At 39.2% G+C, this 21,872-nt stretch overlaps 1 protein-coding gene across 5 annotated transcripts in view; it reads right to left on the bottom strand.

Annotated features, from left to right (window-relative positions):
* The window catches only part of SPART (spartin), a 31,800-nt gene extending 11,428 nt beyond the window's left edge, over positions 1–20,372 (bottom strand). The window contains exons 1-8 of one of the 5 annotated variants that reach the window (XM_070800192.1): positions 20,233–20,372; positions 10,253–11,064; positions 8,463–8,537; positions 6,710–6,907; positions 4,227–4,382; positions 3,741–3,779; positions 1,362–1,485; positions 640–834 (exon numbers count right to left, since the gene is read on the bottom strand). In XM_070800192.1, coding sequence (XP_070656293.1) covers positions 640–834; positions 1,362–1,485; positions 3,741–3,779; positions 4,227–4,382; positions 6,710–6,907; positions 8,463–8,537; positions 10,253–11,062 — 1,597 coding nt within the window. In that variant the 5' untranslated portion in view covers positions 11,063–11,064; positions 20,233–20,372. Of the gene's footprint in view, positions 1–639; positions 835–1,361; positions 1,486–3,740; positions 3,780–4,226; positions 4,383–6,709; positions 6,908–8,462; positions 8,538–10,252; positions 11,065–19,902; positions 20,077–20,232 lie in introns of those variants that run through there. The other 4 variants (XM_070800191.1, XM_070800193.1, XM_070800194.1 and 1 more) reach the window with 4 other exon arrangements.
* Positions 20,373–21,872: the final 1,500 nt, after the last annotated feature.

The following is a 21,872-nucleotide window of genomic DNA, read 5'->3' as shown; positions in this document are numbered from 1 at the left end:
CAGCACTCCAGGCCTCCCTGTCCATCACCAACTGTGAGTCTTAAATATAATGTTTCATCATTTTGCTTAGAAGAGAATCATTCACCTCTTCTATTTAAATGCAAGACTGGTAGATCCAACTATCATGTTTTCCAGCTAAGCGAATTTGTACTTTTTCTCCCTATCAGCAAATACTCAACTGAAATAGTAATTAAGTATTTAAGTGTATATGAAAGTAACACACCAAAAATCTGATTCAAATGCAGTGACTTGTCCTTGAAAGCATGTGTCATACTCCAGGATGGTAGATACACTTGGCAAATACATTCCCTTTCAAAGGCACAGATGCTCCCCTCTCCAACCCATCAAAATAACCTTTAACCAGTGCTTCTCAAGCTTTAATCAGCAAGTAAGAATCACTGAGACATCCTGTGAACTGGAAATACCCAATCAGTATGTGTGTCAGTGCCTGACATACTTCTAAGGCTTTCAGGTCGGTGCTGCTGGTCTACAGATCCCACCACAAGTAGCAACATAAAGCTTCTTTGTCCGAATTCTTTACCCTCAAAGTTAAACCATCTAAATGAGATTAGATTAATGGACTAAAAGAAAATTTTTAATGTAAGTAAAAAGTAGTAAAGGAATCTAAAGTCACTTTACCCAGAAACTGACTGACTTTGGCTGCTCCTCCAGTCGCCTGCTTTGCCATATAAAGTCCCTTGGTCACAGCTGGACTAACTTCCACAGGCTTTTCTTCTGGTTGAATTCGTTCTCGAAGTTTAGACGCTCCTTTCTGGATGGCTTTGCCAGTAAACTCAGCACCTTTGACCAAACCCCAACTCACCCAGGAAGCACCTTTTAAAAGGAAAAATAACTGGATAAAATTAGGACTGATTATCTGGGTTAGATCCCTGGGTTGGGAAGATCCCCTGGAGAAGGAAAAGGCTACCCATTCCAGTTTTCTGGCCTGGAGAATTCCATGGACTGTACAGTCCATGGGGTCACAAAGAATTGGACACAACTAACTTTCACTTTCATACTTTCATTGTATACATTTAATACCTATACCAAGATTAAGAGGGGATTTCCAAGGGGAAAGGAAAATAACTTATTTTACGTTCAGAGTTATTCTGAAAGCTTGGGGTTTCTTGAAGCTTTTCACTACCAATTCTCCCAAGAGTAAAAAAAGAAAAATAAACCAAGAAGAACTTACACCAATATGACAATATGTAACATTCAAAGAGATCAGTTCTATTTTTAAGTATTTATAAACTGATCATTTAAAACCAGAATATAAAATAGTATCTTTCCAACTATTCTCTAATGGGACCCACCCAAAAGCTTCACATCATAAGCGAAAAAAGTTATCATTACTGTAATACCTGACAAAATGTTGTGAGCCACTTTCTCACTCCATTCAGGTAACTCCTTTGCTTTTTCTTCTGAAACTGGCTCACAGGGTACAATGTGACTCAGATTAACTTCTTCACTTGAAGTTCCTTTGGTCTAAATGGTAAAAATGTTTCAAGAAGTGAAAATAATAAAAACTAAGATGAAGGAAAACCATAAGCATTTTGTAATAAAATATTAAGCCAATAAATACTAATGAATGAAAATATTTCTAGCCAACCTAATTATTAGTACATTTTAGTACATAAAACACAATACCCATAACCACCATGAAGCTGAAAACTGTTCTGGTCTTATGCTAGGTCCCACTGGTAAGTAAGATTTAAATACCAACATACTTCCAATACAGCATTTATTAGATTATATTTAAATTGACTTTTTTCTTTCCTTGACTAGACCGAGTTCCTTCAGAGGGCTATCATTCCCCTAAATACCCATACGCATACAGTCTTCGGTAAGGTTAAAAGATGTGTTAAATAACTCAATCAGTAATGAAGAATGCATCCAAATGAACTGGTTTTGACAGACTTCCAGTAAAAGCAAATAAAAATACATAAACACAGAATCTGCCATTCCATTTGAATGGAAACAAGAAACATAGAAATACTTGCTAATTCAATGGCTAGGGCCAACACTCAAAATTTCAAAGCTAAATTTATTTTTTCATTCTAAATACTTAGCAGCAGGCTAACTCAGACCTCATAATATTATAAAACAACTTGAAACTCAAATTTAACCCAACAGAAATACAACCTGATTTAAAATATAAAACATTAAAAACAAAAACTCCTACATGTGGGGGAAAGCCACTCATAAATAAAACCTAAAGACAAAATGAACAAAATACTTGCAAGTTCTATCTTTGACAATGGGCCAATGTCCATAATATATAAAGAGTTCTTAGAAAATGAGAAGGACTGGCAACCCAGTACTAAAAATGGACATGACTAGACATCACAGAGAAAGGATATGACTAGACACCACACAGAAAACAAAATTCGAGTTACCCTTATACATCTGCTCAATTTTACTCACAAAAAGAGCAATGCAAATTAATATATTCCAGTATATTTCTCTCACCATTGCACTGCCAAAATACAGAAAGAGCAACCATCCACTCTGCTAGCAGGCTGTGGGGAGACAGGTGTTCATGTACCCCTAGTACCATCTGAACTGTGTAATCCTTAGGAAGGGTAATGTAGCAAGATCTATCAAAATCACAAATGCATTTATCTGTTGACACAGTAACCCCACCTCTAAGAAATTGATGAATTACCTACAGATGTATGAATCAATAGCTCTACAAAGTTATTCACTGATGCATTGTTTGTAATAGCAAACAACCACACCAAATACCCCTCAATAAGAGGCTGATTAAATAAACTGTGATCTATTCATACAATGAAATACAACGTAAAAAAGACCAAGTTCTGGGACACTCTATATGATGCCACCTTTTATATAAGAAAGAGAGAGAAATAATAACAGATTTTGTTTGCTTTTATCTACTTCAAAAAACCCAGAAAATAAACAGAAGACACTAATAAAATTACCTACAATGGCAGAAGGAAAGGTGTAGATAGGGATGAAGGTGGAAGTAAAGCTTTTCGAAGATATCTACCATCTTATGTAATTTGATATTTTTTAATCAAAGAATTAAATTTTAAAAAATGAACTTCTAACTTCCATTTTGAATGCCCATGTCCTCATAAAGCTGTCTAAGATGCTCAACATAACCCACAGTGACAGTTGGTGTGTAAAAGTACAATATTCATGTGACATTCATTAATTCCAAAGACAATTACCAAGCACTTAAGAGTTACAACAATAAACAATGCCAAATTGTTTACTATTCAATGCTCACACAACGGTACTTTCCTTCTTCACAGGTTTGCTTACTTCACCTCAGGACTTATCTCAGCCATAATGCCCCCCGGAAGGAGCCTCCTCAATTGCTTCCCACACCACACATCTTCTTGGAAGGCACAACCGAGTCTTCTGTACAACTTGTGTACTTTCATCTAACCATCATGTTGGGCAGAAATTCTCTCTTTGCTAATCTATCCTCTACACTAGATGGTAAATATTTGAGATGAGTAATTTAAACTTTTTTCTATTATGTTCAGTTTTCTCAGTTTAGTTCAGTCGCTCAGTCGTGTCCGACTCTTTTGCCAACCCGTGAATCGCAGCACACCAGGCCTCCCTGTCCATCCCCAACTCCCGGAGTTCACCCAAACTCATGTGCATCGAGTTGGTGATGCCATCCAGCCATCTCATCCTCTATCGTCCCCTTCTCCTTCTGCTCCCACCCCTCCCAGCAGCTTTCTAGCACTCAATAAATACTTACTGACCTCTAATCCAAATTCAACATTTGGTACACAACACAGAATCTAAGAAATGAAAGAAAAAATGCTAAATATGTATTTTTAAAAGGCCATTTTCTCTGTTCTGCTGACTACATGAAGAAATAAGGAACTGAATAAAAATGGCAGTATAAGGAAAAGTATATCTAGACCCAAGATCTTGGTGTATACAGGAAGGTAGAAGATAATACAAAACAAAAAAGCATATGCATCATTAATGTGAATATAAAAATCTTTCCAATAGTTGAAAAAGATGTATCCTCCAAACACAGACTATTGTTTAAGACAGTTTAAATAAATACTTGGAAAGGGAAACATTAACACTGGTTCTAATTACTTTAACCAGTGATCACTCTGTGGTCTGGAAGTTGCTCTGCTTTAGTAAATGGGGATCTTATAAATAAACTGGTGAAAGGTACCTTTAGGCTAGAACACACCCTCATACCTTATTGATTTTTCACTCACTTTACTTACCTTTTTCCCTCGTTTTCCCTTCTGACGCACATCTTTACTGCTTGGGTCCAACTGTCTCACGTCAGTGCCACTGGCTTCCTTCAACTGGTCAGAGGCAGATCCTGATATTCCAGGGATCTGGAATTCATTTTCTCCTTCTGCCCGGTCCCAGTTGGTCTAGGAATAAAGGACTCAGTTTAGTTCAAATTCACATTTCTTCTAAGCTATGGTGCATCATGCTGCAGTAATATACTTATTCAAATGACAGTGTTTTACAACTACTTTTGCTAGTCTTTCTCTATATTTTTGTCTCATTATCAAATCTCAAACCTTTTTGAGTTCTCTGGTTCACGGGGATAGGGCCTAAAGTAAATTTCAAAAAACAAAAAGGTATGCAAGATAAACTTACAGCAGTTGCTGGTGTAAGTGATCACAAAATCAGATGCAAATACATTTGAATTTAATTAAACAATAAATGTTTCAGGAAACACATATAGGACTAAATGAGTTTAAAGGAACTCATATCCAGTTTAATTACTCTGCATTGTTGGAAGGCTGCTTTTGTTTTTTCACTTCTGCACTCAACACTGAAGGTAATCTGCTTACATACACTTTGCTGAATGAATGCTTAAGAGTAAAGACAAGTCAAAAGTACAGCGAGTAACTAAGCTTTTCTTTACTGCTGGAGCTCTAGGACAATACAGAAAACTAAAAATAACATGCAACCGAAAAATAAAACTGAACAGAGGACATAAACAACTAAACTAAAGGTCAGTTTAATTTCTTGCCTAGAGCTTGGTAATACAGGTCAAATGAATGTAGGGGTGAAGAGAATAACAGCTCCATAAAGTCTGGATTACTTAAAAATGTCACTGTCTTCAGCTAGGAAACAGCAAAGCTTAGATTTGAACCCACACCCATTTAACCACAGTGCTGTCTTTGTAAACTCTCCTGAGCATATTGAGGCTACACACACTTCCGTACGGGGGTCAAAAGTTTTGTTGGCATAGCTTAAATATGTGGCATTTTAGTTCATACTGATCATCAGGTCACTCTCATATACTGTTCTTACAATCTAATGCTGAGATGACTCTCTGACCTATCTCTTACCTGGTGATCTGCTCCCATCACCTTTGCCCTTAAATGTTTGATATAGGTATGGACTGAAGGTGTATTCTACTTTCTGAGATAAAAGGAACAAATCTTTCATAACTGGACTCAAAACTATTTTGTGAAATCCTCCCTGACCTCCTTTCACTTTTTTCCATTATCGATTACACTATACTATTGTTATTTGACAGACTATTAACATGTTCAAGAATAGAAGCTATTATGTATGTATTTTTATAGCCCCCTCTGTTCTTCCTTACCATTCCATCATTTAACACAGAACCAGGTTAAATAATGAATTCTAAATATCTGTTGATTGAAGGAGAAAATAAAAGGTTTTCTATATATACTATTATGTATATATTACCCAGGCTATCAATCTTCTTCAACCTCTAATAACTGTCAATATGCACAATCAAAAATGGTTTCCTCCCTTGTCCTACATTAGGATGGGCAAGAACAGCTAAAGAAAACATCCCCATTATACTCTATTTCAACTTCCTAAAACAGATCAGTATTGGGCAGAGAAAATGGGTTAAATGAGGCAAGTTCACAGGATGACCAACCACTTTTTAAATCACATTTTGCCTTCGTTCATCATAAGAACAAAGACAATTTCCTGAGACAAAACCTGTTCCTCAAGACATACCCCTAAAACATCTAACACTATCCATCTGCTAATGCTGAAATTAACTTCCCTGGTGGCTCAGACAGTAAAGCGTATGCCTGCAACGTGGGAGACCCTAGTTCAATCCCTGGGTCAGGAAGATCCCCTGGAAAAGGAAATGGTAACCCACTCTAGTACTCTTACCTGGAAAATTCCATGGAACGAGGAGCCTGGTAGGCTACAGTCCATGGCGTCGTAAAGAGTCAGACACAACTGAGCAACTTCACTATCAATGCTGAAATTACCTCCACTTCACCATTGAGTCCCATTTTGGGGCTCTTTCAGCCCAGTTTTCCAACCGAGAAGACAGTGGTCATAACAAGAGCTAATACCACACTACTTGCTAGCACTGATGTAAGTGTCTTAAGGCATTAACTTTTAATCTTCATCATAGCCCAATAAAGTGGATGTTAGTATCTTTATTTTATGATAAAGAAACTAAAGTATAGGGAACATCAACATTCAGGTAACTTTCAGTTATAGATCAACTTGAATTAGACAGCTATTAAGTGCAAGAGTTCAAATTCAAATCGAGACAATTTGATTTCGGAGACCACAATAATCATTATTTACAGCCAATTCCCAACGTGTATTAAATATTTGTGAACACACAAGCAAATTATATACTATTTCCTACTGATCAAACTGGAGCTTATTACAATTTCTTTGAAAGCAGGAGTGATTACGTTAAAGTAGGTTTTCATCCTGAAGGTGGCACACAAGTTACCTGGAGCCGAAGGTCAGACATTTGTCTTAATAGATCCTCGAAGAGTTCTCTGTCATCTTCTGGTAATTCAGATGACAAGACGACCCCCACAAAGCATCCCGATGCTTGTAACATCGTATCAGGAAACATGTAGGCACCTACAGTACATTTAAGAACTGGAGACCTATCAGGAACTAGAGGATACAACCAGTCACAAACCTGAAAGGATTAATTAAAAACAAATCAATTAACAAAGTTTTCACTGAGGTTTTAAATATTGTTTGATTAGCAAATACACACTTTAAGGTTTGAAATGCATTTTATAAGGCTTTGTAGAACCATCAGCATCAACAAACCCCCAATAAAAATAAATCATTTGCTAGCCTGATTCCCCTGCAAAACACAGGAACTGTGCTAAAAATCTTATTACTCCTCTAATTTAACAGTCTTAAAACCAGTGCCCTGAAATAGCCCACTGTTAACCGATAATGAGTCTAGCTCTAAAGAAATAATAGTCAAAGTAAATTAAGCTTTTCTTTATTATTAAACATCTCTTTGTGGAAACTAAATAAAATCAAACTGTTCCTAAGTACTCCACATGTATTTACTGATTTAATCCTCAAAACAATTCCATGAAGTTGGTTAGTGTCATTTTAACCACAAGAAAAATGAGGCACTGAGAGGTTAATTAAGTTGCTCAGAGTCAACAACTAAAAAGTGAAGCTAGGGTTTAAACACGTGCTATCTGCCACTGGAGAAGCTAAACAATTATTTTAATTAGAAACACAGTTGTTTGTTTGTTTGTTTTTACTAAGTCCAACCTGATCTGATAGAGCAAGAATACTAAGTTACATTTATGGATTTACTATCTATTTTGAAGTTAAACCAAAAGCTGCCCGGCAACATCATACGGGGAGGTCAGATTATCAACTAAGACTTAAACTCACCTCCTAGAGATCTAAATTCAGAAGAAATTAAGTTTAAATCAGAACATCCAAATGTATTAATTTCCATTATTCTTTCAGTGACCAGAATATAATTTTTCACCTCACCAAGACATTTTCTAATATTAAGAAACTTGGAAGAACAATTGATTATTATCAAATATTGTGTGATGTATATGAGTCAAAGAGATGAAAGGTTTCATATAAACAATGGAAAATTCTGGTATACTATCACATCTCTGACCAACAGAATACAAATATGTAGAGATCAAGCATGCAAGTCTGACTCTTTCCTAGAAAAGTGCTTAACAAACATTTTCAAATTCTTATTTTAGTGGATTATCTTTGTTTTAGTCATTTTAAAAGCCACTCTCCAGCTTTCATAAAAATCAAACTTCAGACAAGTTACAATAAAACTGATGGCTGTATGTTCCAAAGTATGATATATAACCATCTGTAGTATGTGAAATGACTTCAAGTAATATACAAACTATTTAAATTTGAGTAGCTACATGTATTGAAATATGTAGGAAAAAATACAACTTCTTTTCCTCAATTTCACAGTTGTTATTGCTTAGGATAAAGTTAAAAAAATAGACATTTAAAAAAATATGAATAACAGGTGGTGGATTTAACAACAAAAAAAAATTGTAATTGTTACACTTAAATGATTAAAGTTAGGAAAAGGTTTCTTTTACTGTGTCATTATTTCTCTAAGATAAACTACATTCTGGTCACCTTAACTGAAATGGAGTATCCTCAAATCTTCTCAAATAAAATTTATAGACCTTTCTCAGGGCAGAGTATTATAGATTGGTGAGCTCACCCACCACAGGCTGATTTCTCCCAGTTTCACTTTCACAGAGCAACTTCATATCCAAGTTCCATATGAATTGACGACAAATCTGACAGGTTTAAAAAGTATATTAAAACTAAATTCAAGAAAAAAATAGTTTTTAGAAGCCACAGAATTCTAGTCTGCCAACTTTAATTTCTAATTTCCTAAATAAAGCAATAGTGATTTTTAAGAACAGAGAATTCAGTAAACACATGGCAACTCTCTTTTAGGGCACTGCTATAAATAACTGAACACGTGTAAATGAGAGTCCTTAAAAAGACTCACATTTGGGGTACAATTTTACTTTTTTTATTTAGGACTCAAAATAGGAGCTACTAGAAAAACAGAATTAAAAGCACAGAACAAATTTTTACTAAAGGACAAGTCATTTTAATGGTTGAGCTCATGTAATGAATAGAATGTTTCAAATTTTCATTCCCTGAACCTCCAGTAGCCCAGGACCCAAAGGTTTTTTAAATTCCACTCTTACAATGCCATTTTATTATCAGTTCAGCAGAAAATATTTTATCTTTTATCAGACCCCTCAGAATCAATAAGCCTACTCTTTTAAAAGTTAAGGCTTCTTTTCAAAAAATAACTTATGATTCACACTATTCTTCCTGTCCACTAATGAAATGTTTCTTCCAACAATGCTCCCAGATATCTCCTTCATACACTCCTAGTAAACCTCCAACTATCTGTAAACAACCTTCGTGTGGACTTTATAAAGTAAAAGCTGCATAAGAATTGAAAATATATCAAGAAAGAAAAAAAAATGTAGATAACTAGTACTGTAGCTAAACCACATCACCTGGACTTTTAAAAGCACCTGCCTTCTCAAATAGTCATCTCCCTGCCATGCAGATCCTTTTGTTATATCCAATGAATACTGAATCTGTACTTCCAGAAACCCATCTCCCCATACTAAGACAGATTGATACTGGACCATCACCTTCAGAATACCTCAGGAATTTCACCTTCAGAATACCTCAGGAATTCCATAAGTGTCCTAACCTCAACCTTTATTTAGCAACAGTCTTTGCTCTTGGACCAAGTGTATCCTGGTAAATCTATATACTTGGAAAGTTAGAATTGCTTCTCAGATGATCATCATCACAGTCTCTACTTGTAGACCATGGTTTCTTAATCTTGGCATGACTGACATTTTCAGTTATTTTTTTTAACTGATAAGAGCTATCCTGTTTAATGCTTAGCAGTATGCCTGGCCTCTACCCACTATATATTCCAGGAGAAACAGCACACACCCCAGTCCCAGCTATGACAACCAAAAATGTCCCCACTACTGTCAAAATATCCCAGGGTGTGTGGAGACGGCAGGGGTGGTTCCTACTAGTTGAGAACCACTGTTCCAGACACCGGGCTGCATCTAACCCAGTCTGGCCCCTCAGTGGGGGCCTGACAACATTTGTGGAAATTTAAAGTTACACATTCACACAAGAGTTACACAAATCCCTTTTGAAATTAAAGTTATTAGGTTTCTTCTTCAGATAAAAAACTAAAAGGATGAATATTCCAATCTCCTTCAGGTCCTGTCATCACACATTTAATACTAAAACAAGACTTTATATCTAAAGAAAAAGAAATGTTATCAAATACAAACGTAGATGCTGATGGCACATAAATTTCATGAATTTAAAAAGGAACTAGAAATTATAGTAACCTTTTTGCATTCACTGTCTTGGACACATCATAAATATTATCAAATAAAAGTAGTATGTTCTACACATATTTCAAATTTGTTTACCTCTTTCTTTGGCTTACCTGGAGAAATCCAGGAGGACGATTTAGAAAGGTATCAAGAGAATTATCCAAGAACCTCACGATTCGAAGGTACCCAGGATATGAAGGTGCACTAACCTCCCCTGCGGGATTTACAAAGAAAATTTGTACTCCGTTTGGTATCAAAATCAACTCATCTGCATCCAGCCCTAAGGTCTCAAGAGGAGGTGGCTGAGAGTGATTCCTATAGAAGTTCTCCCCAACTGACGAGAACTCCCCAGATTCTGTTCCATAGGATACAGTGTAGTGACCCTCAGCAGCCTGGGGAGTGTAAGCAGGAGGTGCTTCGGACGGATGACTCTGACACGGCAAGGACAAAGTAGTAGGTGTACTACTTGATTCTGCACTTGCAGTTGAAGTGCTGCCATTTACTTCACTGTGCTGAGGAAGTGAACTAAGGCTCTGAGGCTCTGGTGACTTTTCAGACATGTCTTTAGGTGGAAATTCTGGATACAACTTGGGCACCTCCTGAAGATCATTCCGTAGAGAAGTGGCAAGACCCTTCTCTAGAATTTCCAACCTGGTACGTACATTCTGTAGCGTTTCTTTCATTTTCTGTTGCATCTGCCTGGCAGACTCCCACTCAGGACCTGTGTACTCAGGATCTGTTGATGAAATGCTGATTCCTCTAAGCAGGTGTCCTATTCCTTGCTTATAGTAGTTCTTTGCTTCTTCCTTTTGACCTAATTCATCTGTATTCAGTCCTTTATTAACAAATACAAAGGCTTTCTTGTATGCTTCCTTGATGATCTTAATTTCAATAGGTTCTCCATCTTGGGGTCCTTGTTCCATTTCTGCAAAACAGGAAATATATTTTTAATTACCTTATTTAGATATTTGTTTACTTATTTAGTATCAATTCCTCCCACCTGAATATACTTCAGGACTGGAGCCTTGCTTGTCTTTGTTCACTGATGTATTTCCTAAGCCTATTTAGATGTGACATACAGGAAATACTCAATATGTATTTGTTGAATGGATAAATATTACTCTTGCTCCTATCTTTTTAATTAAAGATGTAAGAGAATAAGACAGAATATAGCTACTGAATAATTTTCTTGTTCCAGTTTCTTATAAGAAAGAAAAGTTTCCTATATCTTTTAGGTTGGAACAAAAGAGTCTCATTCTACAACTCATTATACTTCTGGATTACAGCAGCTAATTAAAAATGAAGTTGAATCACATACTGGAGAGGACAGAAATGAGGGGGAGGAACGTATCTGAATGAAGCTTTAAAGTTACCTTACTTTCATTTAAAGGTGGCAGATTTCTCACATGCAGTTAGCCCTCTTCTCTCCCCAAACTCCATTAAAGTGACTCACAAGATTATTTAAAAGGCATAACCATTCCTTTCAATGAGAAAGAGGCATGAATGGATACTTCACAAATGGCCATGTGAAAAGGCATTCAACACATGATTCCTTCATGGAAATGAAACTAAAACCCAGCTGACTACAGCTGACCCTTGAACAGTATGGATCCACCTATACATAGATTATTTTCAATAAATACAGTACTGTATTTTCATTTTATGGCTCTTTAATTAAGTGTGGGGAAAAGTTTGTGTTTGATTAGAGTCATCACAACATGCGGAATCAAAAGAAAGAGGGTCTGTATCCTGATTCAATCCAAAGTGTTTCAGTTTTCTGTCCTTGTTATTTATCAATTCCTTTATGTCTGAGGCAGAGACAGTAATACAGAGATTTTTAACTATGTGGTGATTGGCACCTCTAATCCCATTGTTCAAGGTCAACTATATATACTTATCAGGTGGCTAAAATTGAATACTGGCAAATGTTAGAGAAGATGGAAACTGGAACTGTCGTATACTTTGCTGGTGTGAGTGAAAAATGGTACAGCCACTATGGAAGTCTGGCATTTCTATCTAAGGTCCATTCACCCACTTTATGATCCAGCAATTCCACTTAGAGGTATATAACCAAGAGAAATGAATGAATATACACACCAAAAATATGTACAATAATATTCAGAGCAGCTTTATTCATAAAAGCCAAAATCTCGAAACAATCCAAATGCCCACCCACAGGAGAAGGGATAAACAGTGGCATGTTTATATTGTGCAGTAATACACAGGATTTTTTTTTTAAATTGATGCCCGCAATGCTGATGACTCACCAAGTCTTTGGACAAAAGAAGCTACACACAAAAGATTTCATACTGAGACTACTATCCTGTATGATTTTGAGGAACAGGCAAAACTAGTCTTTGATGACAGAAACAAAAACAATGATTACAGGTGCTGGTATAGACTTGAAAGGGACACAAGGGGACGACCTTATAGCATACGGAAATGCTCCCTATCTGGATCTGAGTGGTGATTACATGGGTGTAGGCATATATTAAAAATCTGTAAACTTAAGATTAATGCACTATATTTCACCTTATTATATCCATTAATAAAACAAATAACGGAGCCAAAACTCACAAAAAGGGAGGGCGGAGGGAGTCAACAGTGCTTCGTTTCTGAAAGAGGCGGCAGATACCGCAACTCAGAAAACAGATGTGAGAAAATGGAGGCCTACACTGTCAATCAGGAAACCAGAGAAGCAGCCCCACATATATTTCATGGTAGAACCTCCAAAGGCACAGGAACTGATGAGATTCAGTCCTCCTTTGGGAGAGAGAGTAAGGACTGAATAAGGGATGGAGTCAAAGCTAATTTACAAAGTAGACCCTCAGATCTCTCCTAACCAGCCCAAGAACACTATTTCTCTCCAGCCTGGAAAGAAGACTGGGTGCTTTAATTCAAAAGAGCATAAAAGAAAATACCTAATGTTTTCTTAAGTTTTCAGAAGAGATCTATATTAACTGTGGGAGGACTCAGGGTTTAATCAGCAATAAGTACATGGTAAACTAAGGAAATAAAAATCAAGACAATTATTAACTCCAAGGAAAACAAGATGCTGAGCTAGAAAGAAAAGTAATCAATGTACTGCATGTTTCAATTTTGATTAATATCATAATAATATAAATAATGAATCCTGATACAAGCCAAATTATAATACAACCATCTTGAGAAGATGGGAAGATGAATGGATAGAAAGTTTATGTGCCTGTGGTACAGCATGGGAGACCTAAAATTCCATCTTTCCTACTAGAAAGTTAATGGACAATGCCTAACACTGAAAAATAAAGTAACAATATAAGCATCCTATTTATTATAGATTCAGACAGAAAGACCAGAAGTGGTAAGAAAACAGATACAAGCTTTGGGAGTAAGGGATGAGACCAGGGTGGTGGGATCTCTGATTTTCACTGCAAGCCTTATAAAAATATTTAATTCTTTATATGTGCAGGATAAAAACAATTATTAATTTTTAAAAATTAAACTAAAGCTTTAAAGCAGCACTAACAGAATTATAAATGTTAACTACATATGTAATTTAAAATTTTCTAATAGCCACATTTAAAAAGTAAAAAACTTCAGTGATAGCATTTTATTTATCCAAAAACATCCGAAATATTATTTCACCATGTACCCAATATAAAAATTATTGAGATAGTTTTCCTTATTTTTGGCATTAAGTCTTCAAAACCTAGTGTGTATTTTACGCTTGAGGCATATCTCAATTTCAACTACCTTCATTTCAAGCCCTCAATACCCAGATGTGCCTACTACAGACACTGTGGTTTTATTTTCCTATGATCTCAGTAAAAATTATAATGATAGGATAATTTAAAGGACTTAAGGCTCTTTTAGCAACCATCTGCACTATAAAGGCATCACCAAACTAGCCTAACCATACTTTCTAACCTGAAAAATAAACCACTGGTCAGTCACATACAGGGACATCACGGTAGTTGAGAGAGAGAGTGTGTGTGTGTGTGTGTGTACATTTATATATATCTGTCCCCAATTTAGAAAACATCACATAAAATCGACTATCATCAGAGATCTTACTTGTCCCACCTTGAATCCCCTATGAAAACTGACAACCCCACACTGGAATCTGTCTTTAGAACAGAATGCCAGTAGAATGCTTTCTTTCCTCAGACATCATGGGACAGAAATTCTGCATTCCACCCTCCTTAAGATACAAGCAGGCTCAGAGTTCAGAAAGCAAGACAGCAGAGGTTACACAGGCTATGGCGAGCTGACCCAGGAATTTAACCAGCACTCTTTCTAAGTTTGTTCAAATGACTTACTTGAACAGGGTCTTGAACAACACTGTGACTTGGAATTTTTTGCTCTGTGCTATAGGATACCACGTGTTCTTCCTTGATAGCTCAACTGGTTAAAAAAAAAAAAAATCCACCTGCAATGCAGGAGACCCCAGTTTGATTCCTGGGTCGGGAAGATCCCTTGGAGAAGGGACAGGCTACCCACTCCAGTATTCTTGGGCTTCCCTTGGGCTCAGCTGGTAAAGAATCCGCCTGCAATGCAGGAGACCTGGGTTCAATCCCTGGGTTGGGAAGATCCCCTGGAGAAGGGAAGGTTACCCACTCCAGTATTCCTGCCTGGAGAATTCCATGGACTGTAGTCCATGGGGTTGCCAAGAGTCAGACAGGACTGAGCGACTTTCACTCACACAGGACACCACGACTACCAAGGACACCATTTACAGAGCTTTTAATGTGTGCTGGAGACCAAGCTAGATATTCATTTCATTCAGTCCTTACAAACAACTCTTGAGACATTGTTACTATTACCAGTACTTTGCAGAAGGAAGAAAAATGAGGTTTGAAGGCCATAACTGCTTTAGATCACATGTTTCTGAAAGACCTTGGAGCTAAGAATTACTTTCGTATTTTTAAAAGGTTATAAAAACAAGGATATGCAACAGAGATTTATGTGGCCCACAAGCCTAAAACATCTTACCATCTACTAAAAAGAGTTTACTGACCCATTGCCTTAGATTACAGAATTAGATAGTATGATTCCTGAATCCTCTAAATCAGGGTTTCTCAATCTCAGTTTGATTCACATTTTGGGCTGGAAAATTCTTTGTTATGGGAGATTGTCCTGATCACTGCTAAGTCACTTCAGTCGTGTCTGACTCTGTGCGACCCCATAGACGGCAGCCCATCAGGCTCCCCCGTCCCTGGGATTCTCCAGGCAAGAACACTGAAGTGGGTTGCCATTTCCTTCTCCAATGCATGAAAGTGAAAAGTGAAAGGGAAGTCGCTCAGTCGTGTCCAACCCTAAGCGACCCCATGGACGCTAAGGAGCCCACCAGGCTCCTCCATCCATGGGATTTTCCAGGCAAGAGTACTGGAGTGGGGTGCCATTGCCTTCTCCGGTCCTGATCACTGGAGGATGTTTATCCCCACTCTGATCTCTATCTACTAGGTGCCAGAAGCAGCGACCACCTCTACCCACCACATGATGATCAAAAATGTCTCCATGGTGGCTCCGTGGTAAAGAATCTGCCTGCCAACGCAAGAGACACAGGTTTGATCCCTGATCTGGGAAGATCCCACTTGAGGCGAAGCAACTGAGCCTATGCTCTAGAGCCTGGGAACCGCAACTACTGAAGCCCAAGTGCCCTAGAGCCCATGTTCTGCAACAAGAGAAATCACAACAGGAACTAGAGAAGAGCCCGCAAAGCAACAAGGACCCTGCACAGCCAAACATTTAAAAAATAAATAAGTAAAATTGTTTTTAAATCTCCAAGCATTGCCAAACGTACCCTGGCTGCAAAATCATCCCCTGTTGACAACCACAGTTCAAATGGTCTTTAAATGAGAGACTGTGTACCCAGGGGAACATGAAGATTTGTCAAGGAACATGTAACAACAACATATACAATTTTAAGAAAAAGGCTTTCAGATCCCTCCTCACTAAAACTGACCTATGGGCAACAGACCTGCAGTTTAGCTATCATGCTATTGCTTTTCCTATTTCAAGCTCCTTTCACAATCTTCCCAGTTTGCAAAACTTTACCAAATATACCACACTCCCATTTCTATTTTTACTATGGTGTATTTCCCAGCATGGAAAGGCAGAATTCATGGTAGAATCAAACAGCCCAAAAGTCACAGGTGTTGATTTCAATTTTAGGCATGACTCCAACTATTCATCTCCTTAAGATATAAATTTCCACTAAAATTCCATTTTTATATTGAATTATCCTTTATCAAAATCCATCGGGTATTATGCTGTTCTATTACTACTTGTAATAATTCAATCCAGAAGAAAAGAAACTCCTAGAGCTATAGTCAAAGAAAAATTTTAAAACTTAGTTTCAACTTACACAAGTATTTTTATTAAAGAAAAAGCTTTTGAATATAAATAAATTACATTAAAAGAATACTCAGGAGTGAGTAAAAGTAGAAATGGATAAAATCAAAGTACAATTTCAAGAAAAAGGAACCATGTAAAACAGCATATATTTTAAAAACTGATGGTGATGTATATAAAAGTGCAATATTATACCCCATGAGATACAGTTAAGAGTGATGAACCAATTTTATATTAAAATGTATCTATGCTACGTGGGATACTGCATCCTTTCCAACCACCTGAGAGTATAATGCAAAACATTATAAACCAACTTAAACCTATGCAAGTGGAATTGTTTTACACAAATTATTTTGGGGGTTCACAAGTAAATTAAAAACACAGTTCTAAATCCACTCACTATGATATTATATTGCAAACATGAGACACACATGGTCTGTGACACTTAGAAGCACCGTAATTTACTACCTTTTATTAAGCTCTCTGGATATGCTCGGCACTGTTATATGCTCCATTTACTCCTCATATCCTTGGAGGGTTGTTCTAACTTAGAAAATGTTTAACAAATACTCAGCAGCTTGCTCAAGAACTAGTCAATGAGGTGGTAAATGGAAAAGATAGATTCAAAGAGTCAGGCTCAATAGTATTTGTCAAGAAAATGACCTAACTCCAAAGTTAAACCTCCCGCTACATGAACAAGTAGTGAGCAGAGAGAAGGAGGTGTGAAGGGTAACTGAAGTGTTTCAGTTACTTAGACTTCAGGCTTAAGTCTTAAAGGGTAGATAGCATTTGAAGACAGAAAGCATGCACGATAAAGAAACCCTAGGTACAAGCAGTATTACCTTGCAAACGTCTTTATTTAAAAACTTATTTCACATAATGAGCTGAAAGATTTCCTAAATGTGTCACTGGAGGAAGGGGGTGGGGGCTATTCACAGGGAAGACAGGTGTGTGCGCACACGTCCATTTGTGTGTGTGTGTGTGGGTGGGGGGGGGGGGGGGTGGTTCCATGGGTCAGCTGCTGCTGAAGAGCCTTCCTTGCTGTCGTCTTCACTTTGAAGAGGGAAATATATATATATATATATATATATATATATATATATATATATATATATCACAGAAAGAAGAAACTTTCTACTAAAATATTACATTTTTATTTTGTGGTTGTTACGGGATTTGCTTTTTCTCAGTACTCTCTGAGAAGATGCATTTCACAGAAAAAAGGACTATACGATGGTGACTTAAAAACAAAGAAGTCTATCCTACTCCTAACCATAGTCAAGTGCTTATCAAGTGTCTTGAAAAGATAAAAACTATTATTACATGACTTCCCACTTTAATTTTTAAAGTTGAAAACAGAAGACTTTGAAACGTCAATCTGAAGTATCAAATAAAACAATACCTACACCACTACATTCATCTTCAATCACAAATCAAAACCTGGCTCCAGATACCAATGGCGCATTTAACCTATTTTTTAAATGTTCTAATAAAAGTAAAATGCATTTATTTCATGTAACAGTGTGTGTGTGTGTGTGTGTGTGTGTGTGTGTGCGCGCGCGCGCGCGCGCGCACGCAAGCACAAGTGCACTTTAAAAAAAACACTAGGAGCAAAGAAGTTCAATTCTGGACCAAACACTTTGTCTTTATTTATTAGTTCAATCTCATAAACACTTGGGAGAAAGCAATGGCACCCCACTCCAGTACTCTTGTCTGGAAAATCCCATGGATGGAGGAGCCTGGTGGGCTGCCGTCCATGGTGTTGCGAAGAGTCCGACACGACTGAGCGACTTCCCTTTCACTTTTCACTTTCATGCACTGGAGAAGGAAATGGCAACCCACTCCAGTGTTCTTGCCTGGAGAATCCCAGGGACTGGGGAGCCTGATGGGCTGCCGTCTATGGGGTCGCACAGAGTCGGACACGACTGAAGCAACTTAGCAGCAGCAGCATAAACACTAAAAGTAGTAACAATCATGCTAACAATCAACATCACAAGAAGTCTTTAATAATATAACCATTCATCTCCCCGGAGAAGTCAATGGCACCCCACTCCAGTACTCTTGCCTGGAAAATCCCATGGATACAGGAGCCTGGTGGGCTGCCGTCCATGGTGTTGCGAAGAGTCGGACACGACTGAGCGACTTCCCTTTCACTTTTCACTTTCACGCATTGGAGAAGGAAATGGCAACCCACTCCAGCGTTCTTGCCTGGAAAATCCCAGGGACGGGGGAGCCTGGTGGGCTGCCGTCTCTGGGGTTGCACAGAGTCGGACACGACTGAAGCGACTTAGCAGCAGCAGCAGCAGCAGCAGCAGCAGCAGCAGCAGCAGCATTCATCTCCCTAGAAGGCCTTTTACAAAATAAAACCAAGCAAACAAACAAAAGGAGCAGGAACTTTTCCCAAATATCTATCTGTAACTGCCTCTGTAGCAACTCACCCTATTTTGGTTTGCTAGAGGAACTATATATAGTGACATTTCACAAAGCCTCACAGGTAAGAGACTGCGCAGGAAAGAAGAGCTTCTTATTCCAAATACGTTTCACATAAAGTCACCAACTTAAGTCTGCTAATGTAAAAGAGAGCGAAACAAAAAGTACTTCCACTTATAAAGGCAGGGGGGCCTTCTCATATTACTTTTGCGTTCGGAAATTTCAAAGAAAATAGTTGAATTTCTAAACATTTTGAGGCCACGCATTTCAGAGGCAACAACAGTGAAGACAAGCTCATTAAATTACAATACAATAAAGCAAATCTCGAGCATCCTCAAGAGACAGAGTAAAGCAATTCATTTACAATAAAGAGAGTGGCGAACTGGGCCAACCCTACAGTAACGCAATAATGCTGTGTCACGGAACTGCGCATTCCAAAAGCAACTTTCTCCAGGCAGAGAAATTAAGTCGGAGGGATCTTCTGCAGTGCCCCCCCCACCCCGCCCCCCCAAAACACGAACAACTGTTTTCGAAGGAGTAAAATCGTGAGCTACCCACCCCCATGTGGCTGACTTTCTGTAAAGAAAGGTTTCGGAACTTTCTCTAAGCTGTAAGCGCCGGGTGAGGGTGAAAAATCGGTAAACAGCGGGGGTGGCGAGGCCAGAATGGTCCACAGATGCTTCGGGAAGACCGCCACCCGAGGGGGCCAGGCGGCGCCCTCCAACCCAACAGTAAACAGGGAGGGGGCGTAGCGAGCTCGAAGGTTCCGCAGATACACGAGGTGAGGGTTAACTAAGAACTTCTCAAATGAATCCCTCCCGAAACCGCTCCCTTCCACGAAAGTTCCACCCCTGAGACCTGGATGGGGGCCCGAGGCCTTCTCGGCCCTTCCGGCCCGGCCAGCGCGCAGCCGGCCCGGGGAGCCGACGCCACCCGCCCGCCTTGGGTGGGGGGGTCCGCGCAGGGGCGACTCCTTCCCTCCCTCTGGCCGCCGCCCCACCTGTGCCTGCCAGACCGCCCGGTCCTTCGGCCGCAGCGCAGAGTCCGCTCCCTCAGACGCGGTGCCGCCGCCGCCGCCGGCCCCCAGAGCTCCCCGCGGACTGACCCGCGGGTCCCGGAGCCCCGCACGCCGCGGCTGACAAAGCCTGAGGAGGCGCGCGCTGCGGAACGCGCCACGTCACGCGCCCGCGCCGCCCCGCCCGCCAGCGCGGCTCCCGCGTGACCCGAGCGCTCAGCCCCCGCAGCTCGGCCCTCACGTGACGCCCACGCGGGCCCGCTCCGTCGCGGACTCGTCCCCCGCCCTCCCAGCCTCAGTTTTGTCCGCTCAGACCTTCTAAATGGCCTCTGCGGCGAAGTCAGTCCACTTGGAATGTCTGAGTCACCATAAAACTCTAGAGGGAGTAAAAAATAAAGGGCCGAAGGCCAGGGAAGAACCACTTGAGCCAGCGACTCAGCGCGGACTGCCCAACTAGGGTCTCCCGGCCACGTCGACGGTCCGGCGCTTGCGCAGTCTCTTACTCTCTAGCGGACCCCAGGCCGCGGGAGGGAGTGGTCCAGAGCGGTGGGCGTTGAGGCTTGATGGTTAGGGGGAGCCGTGTGTGCTAAAAGTTTGTAGAAACAGCACGGTTAAAAAAAAAAAAAAAAAAAAAAGTTCCTGACTGCTAAGGTTAAATAGCAAATGTGCTGATTCCATTTATGATTATGGAAAGTCAAAAGGAATATCAAAGTAAACATAGGCTTCTTTAAATGTTCTTTAAAGTTAATAAGATAGTTTCGGTGCGTGGACAGGGAATGTTGCCCGATTTTCCAGTTCTGCAAGGATCAAGCCAGTGCAGCCGCCCCTGCCCCCTCACATGAGCCCCGAGGCCAGTTTAGGATGGAGAAAAACGCAACAGCGGGTCTGTGCTTTGGTTACTGGTCCTAGATAGTGAAGATGCCTATCTAAAGATGAACCCAGACTCTTGCATCTTCTGATATAGAGAAAGGGACTAAGATCATGAACTTTAATCTGTTCTTTGTGATTAGCAGTAATCTTTTGAAGTTCCACGTTTTTTCCCCTTAAGGGGAAAACACTCCACAAAACTACATATTCTGGTTTCTTTCTCCCTGATTCTTCAGAGCAGTTTTTCAAAATTATCTAAGAGGCTGTCTCCAGGGCAATAGCCTTTAGTAAGAGCCTGGTATAAAACTTAATCTTGAAACTTTTAGATTGTATGTTTTTCTTCAGTCTGCAGATGGCAGATTTTACAGTCTTGAATAGACTTGCATTAAAGTCTATATATAGTGCCCTGAGCTCTTAAGACTAGCTAAGTGACTTGTTTGAGAATGGCAGTGACTTAATTCCAGATGAATTGTTACTCCGTTCAGTCAAACTTGGGCTTCCCTTGTGGCTCAGCTGGTAAAGAATCTGCCCGCAATGCGGGAGACCTGGGTTCGATCCCTGGGTTGGGAAGATCCCCTGGAGACGAGAAAGGCTACCCACTCCAGTATTCTGGCCTGGAGAATTCCATGGACTGTATAGTCCATGGGATCCCAAAGAATTGGACACCACTGAGCGACTTTCACTTTCTTTCAGTCAAAATTAATGATGGGAAATATTGGATGACTATTGGGGGAGGCTTTTGAGTTTAAAATTTGGTAGTTCCATTTGGTATTAATAGTTCTCCGAAATCTCAAAAAGATAACAGCCATCCATCCCAAAGAGAAAAACCTATGGGGGGTGGGGGTGGTATACATTAATACAGTGGTTTTAAATGATTTTTCTCTTATACACCTTAAAAAGAATTATGAGAAACTGTGACTATGTACCTTCTCCCTCATTTTTGATTGAGCATCAAAAATTTTCATCTCACTTAAAGAGTTGTAAAGGATACAAATTGTTTTCTAGTAACTTGACATTCTAAAATAAGAGATACATAACTTTTAATTGTAGCCAGTAGAGCCTAAATACCAGATAGTTTTATATCATCA

The sequence above is a fragment of the Bos indicus genome, chromosome 12 (genome assembly GCF_029378745.1).
Source record: "Bos indicus isolate NIAB-ARS_2022 breed Sahiwal x Tharparkar chromosome 12, NIAB-ARS_B.indTharparkar_mat_pri_1.0, whole genome shotgun sequence".
NCBI lineage: Eukaryota > Metazoa > Chordata > Mammalia > Artiodactyla > Bovidae > Bos > Bos indicus.
This window is presented reverse-complemented; position numbering and strand designations above follow the sequence as displayed.